This window comes from Eurypyga helias, unplaced genomic scaffold, assembly GCF_000690775.1.
Source record: "Eurypyga helias isolate BGI_N326 unplaced genomic scaffold, ASM69077v1 scaffold7827, whole genome shotgun sequence".
NCBI classification, from domain to species: domain Eukaryota; kingdom Metazoa; phylum Chordata; class Aves; order Eurypygiformes; family Eurypygidae; genus Eurypyga; species Eurypyga helias.
Window position 1 is genome coordinate 16,451 of NW_010259730.1, and position 4,248 is coordinate 20,698.

The 4,248-nt window shown below is 45.7% G+C and overlaps 1 protein-coding gene across 1 annotated transcript in view; it reads right to left on the minus strand.

Annotated features, from left to right (window-relative positions):
* The window catches only part of PFDN1 (prefoldin subunit 1), a gene marked incomplete at its 3' end in the record, with an annotated part of 15,359 nt that extends 11,173 nt beyond the window's left edge, over positions 1 to 4,186 (minus strand). Inside the window, exons 1-2 of the mRNA XM_010154746.1 lie at positions 4,136 to 4,186; positions 3,785 to 3,951 (exon numbers count right to left, since the gene is read on the minus strand). Coding sequence (XP_010153048.1) covers positions 3,785 to 3,951; positions 4,136 to 4,168 — 200 coding nt within the window. The remainder of the gene's footprint in view (positions 1 to 3,784; positions 3,952 to 4,135) is intronic.
* Positions 4,187 to 4,248: the final 62 nt, after the last annotated feature.

The window sequence follows — 4,248 nt, forward strand, 5'->3', positions numbered from 1 at the left end:
GAACAAGAACATTTCATCCCCTCTCAGGTTTCACTTGTATATGGTTTAGCCACCAACGTGAACCGTTCTAAAGAAACAAACAAACAAAAAAAAAAAAAAAAACAAACCAACACTCAGCAAAAGTGAAAATGGCATTACTACAGCTGTCCCCATAATATACTACACTTGCACAAAGTCACTTCATAGGGACAGCTGCAGTAATACACTATACTTGCAGCAAACCTTGAACATAAAGTTGTGCTATAGCATTTGCCTGATTTTTACTTTCTTATATTGTATTTTTCTAAGTGTTCTCCCATTTGTTGTAGAAGTACACTGATGATAAAGCAATATCAACCCAAAACTGACTATCTTGGCATGGCACGAAAACCTGCAGTGCTTTTCTCACTGTGCCTAGCACAAGTGCCAGACATTTTTCTTCTGTGAATAAGGATCTTGTCCAGGTTATGAGTTAAAAGAATGTAAAGGGAAAGGTCTAAAATATTCAGACAGTATTCTGAAGCTTAAACTTTCAGCATAGTTCTCAAAGCAGTATGATGATATCAGTGCACAAATAGCTTAAGAAGTTCAGCATAGTGGTAGTTGTCTCAGGCTACGTAACAGGCCTTTTGAGAGAGGATGAAGTAACAGAATTGAAATGTATTTGGCAAGATGCCACCACTCAGATGATATCCCAGCCTCACAGATATGTACAGTACACAGCAATTCATCATCTCATACTGTGTGGCACTGACATTTCTTGTGTCAAACCAAAAATAGCTATAGCAAAAGTAAGTTGAGCCCCATGTGTGGAGGCCAGTAAGGCCTCTGCATGTTATATACACTGCAATATAATAACAATAATAATAAAAAAAGAAACCAATTTGGGAAACAATAAATTACTGTCACATTCATCAACAGTGCAGTGAAAACCTCTTGGAAAGGACGGAGGCTCAAAATAGGGGTTCAGAGAACAAAAACTGCACGACTGCTTTCCAAGTAGTGCAGAAGCAAGTACTGAATTAGGCAGACTTCCTTCCAGGATGCAGCACATAACCACCGTTCCTCAAGCCTTCAAATTCCACAAAGACCTGGAGTATCTTATCCTATGGCAGTGTATGTACTAGCCCTCTGCACACACCCCAAACCACCAAAGCTGAAGAAAAAAACCCAGAGAAACTCTATCAGAAGCCAGATTTTAAGTAGTAGCTTAAACAGGTTCAAGAAGAAAAGTTGATCACAGGAATAGAAGCACAAAGCATTTAGCCATTCAAGCAAGCACCGATAATCAGAGTTAACACTGGCGCAGCCTTTCCAGATAACTGAAACCCACTGGAGCTCTAACATTTGTATGTGAGATTACGCAGAAGAAATTGAGACATCATAAGCATCCCTTTGGTGGCTGAAATCCCACATCTGTGCAAGACAATGAAGCCAACCAACTAAAAAAGTCTGCAATTCCACTTCACAGAAGATAGCTTATATGTCCAGAAGAACCATATTGACCTCCTCCTTTGGTCTCCAGTGGAATACAAGATGCCAGACTGCCCTTGGATTTTAACTCCTGCTCACAGGCTAGTTTAGCCTATTTTGATAAAAGCCCAGATTGCAGAATTCCCCATTAGTGGTTGGAGTGGGCTCCAGGAAGAGCCTTACCTCCTTGATGTATGTTCTGCAGCCTAGGGAGTGACACAGACCATACCAGAGCATTACTGCCAATTGGCAAGGCAGCCTTCAGCCCCATGGCCAGAACAGGCAGAGCGCACAGAAATACCGTTACCAAGCTACGGCAGGAGAGGGAAAAAAAGAAGTGAATGAGTAGTATTCAGAAGAAGAGCACTCTCTTTGTCTATATTTGCATAGCAACTACTACAAAGCCCATGAAGAGTTCAGCTCTTCATGGTTCAAACACTACCATAATGCAAATATTTTTCTGATGGCGCCTCTGCCATCCCTGAGGAGCAAGAGCTGCCTGCCATGCCAAAGACACCCCACCTGGTCACAGAAAAGTAAGCAAGACTCCCCAGAAGGCTGTCACTCCCACAGCTGCTGCACATGGAAAGTGCAAATGGTCTAGGATACAAAGGTGGTAAGCATCTCCTATTCCTAAGCCGGAGGCAGAAAGCAGGACAATGCATTTCACCCAGTGAAACACCACCTGCTACCCCCATCTGATTCACAAGCAGGATTACTTTATGATAAAGAACAACATGCTCACATTTTTATGGTGTCTTGAGGGAATTCTCCATATAGTAGAAGTATTCTGTACTTCTGGATTTTAAAAAAAGCTTTAAAAAAAAAGTTTACTCCAGAATTATCTTCTACTCTCTGTCTGTCTGCTCTGTGACAAATCCAACAAGAAAAACACCCCCTTGTGAGTAGCCTTATGACTACTCCAAGCACAAGTGTTTGCTATGCCTACAACCTGTCCTGCTCAAATCAGTCGCCTCTTGCAAGAGACCAAAATCCTTCTAAGGTACCAGTCACCAGCATCCCCACACAAACTCAACATGTAATTGACCGACATGGAAAGCTTTATTAACTGAGAGCCAAGAACGGGACTGTCATGCTGAACATTTCCATTAGCCTGGCTACAACTTCATCTGGGCAAACTACACAGCACTTGTGGCTTCCCAATCCTGCCACCTCCCTACAACTCAGCCTGGAGACTACATGATCTGAGGGACCAGGGCACTTGTAGTCTGACCTGGCTCACTGATCATCCACTTCGACACCAAGAAGGTGGGGTAAACACAGGGTGGGGAAGAGGTTGATACACATCCCTTCTGGCAGCAGTCAGAGCAGATTCAGTGTTTTGCAAAACCACATTCCCAAGCTGAGCAGAGTAACCACTGTTACCCAACTCAAAACAGACACAAGAAAAAAAATCACAGTACTCTCAAATCAGAAACACAGAAATCTAGTGTGATATTTACCAAGCAAGCACGTGTTTCAGACTTAAAACCACTTTGTATGGTCTTCTACCAGAGGCTGCTGAAGTAAAACAGAAGTACATTGTGGAAGTTAATCAAAACACGTTACATCTGGTTTAAGGTGTTTCTTTTGACAGCCATCCAGCACACAGAAACACACATTTATGAGTGCAGTGGGACTATCCTTATGAGTTTTATGCTCACTTCCAAGGGTTAAAAAAAAATCCAGGCAACACTCATTAGATCAATTCCCTGGCAAGATACTGCAAAGGGCATTTCTGTAGTACATTTGTTTGAGTAAATCCCTGACCACCTGAACCCTGCACAGGGTTTTTTCAAAGATTCTGATGTAAACTACGCTGGAAATGACCGAAGCTGGAGAGATTTGCGAGAGCTTTTTCACAAACACTGTTAGTCATTAGAATGCTGCTCTGCTAGTCTAGATTACAAACCCTCCCAGAGGTGTCAGACAAGACCATCATGGCCAGGAGCACAGCCAGCAAGCAAAACCACACAAAGCCAATAACATTTAGAACAGTCCTTCTTCAAGGCAGATGGCAGCTAACCCAGACAGAAAAGCCAGCAAGTCCCACTGCAGTCCCTGATAGGTTGCTGGAACTGAAAGACAGCAAGAAAAAATTAAACAAATAAACATGCTGAGAAAGTTGCCATGTTCTTTGTAAAGGCAAAAGCCTCCTACCAAGGGCAGCAGCCTAGAAGCCTCTTACACACAAAGGCTGGTGTGCATAGGGCCACGATCACAACTACACTCTTCTACAGAAGCTAGGTACGCCCAAGCAGGGAGCCAGCCAGCCACTCCCGGCACAGCAAGGAAGCCTGCGCCATCCACCACAGGCCAGCCAGGTACTTACATCCTCCCCACACCCTCGTACATGCGGGTCTCATCCACCAACATCATGACCTCCGTGTCGGTGAGGTGGGCGTGCTTCTTCGTCTTGCTCAGCTGCTCGATCTGGATGTCGGCCAACTTCACCTTCTGCTGCGTGTCTATCACCTTGGCCTGCAGCTCGGTGAAGGCCTGGGGGAGGAAGAACAGCGGCGATGAGGGACGGCCCTAACAGGCCGTGGCCCGCCGGCCCCGCCCTGATAAGGCCGGACAGCAGGGGCCAAACCGACCCCAAGCTGCAGGAGAGGAGGGGACCAGGTAGGCGTCGCCCGGGACACCGGGGGGGACGCACTACCCGCGGCAGAGAGACTTATACCTTCTTCAGCTCTAGGTCCACGGGCGCCGCCATGTTCTCTCGGTGAAGCGCCTGCGCTGTGGGGGAGCACCGGTACCGCGTCCTGCTGCGCATGCGCGGGCGTGGTGGTGCGG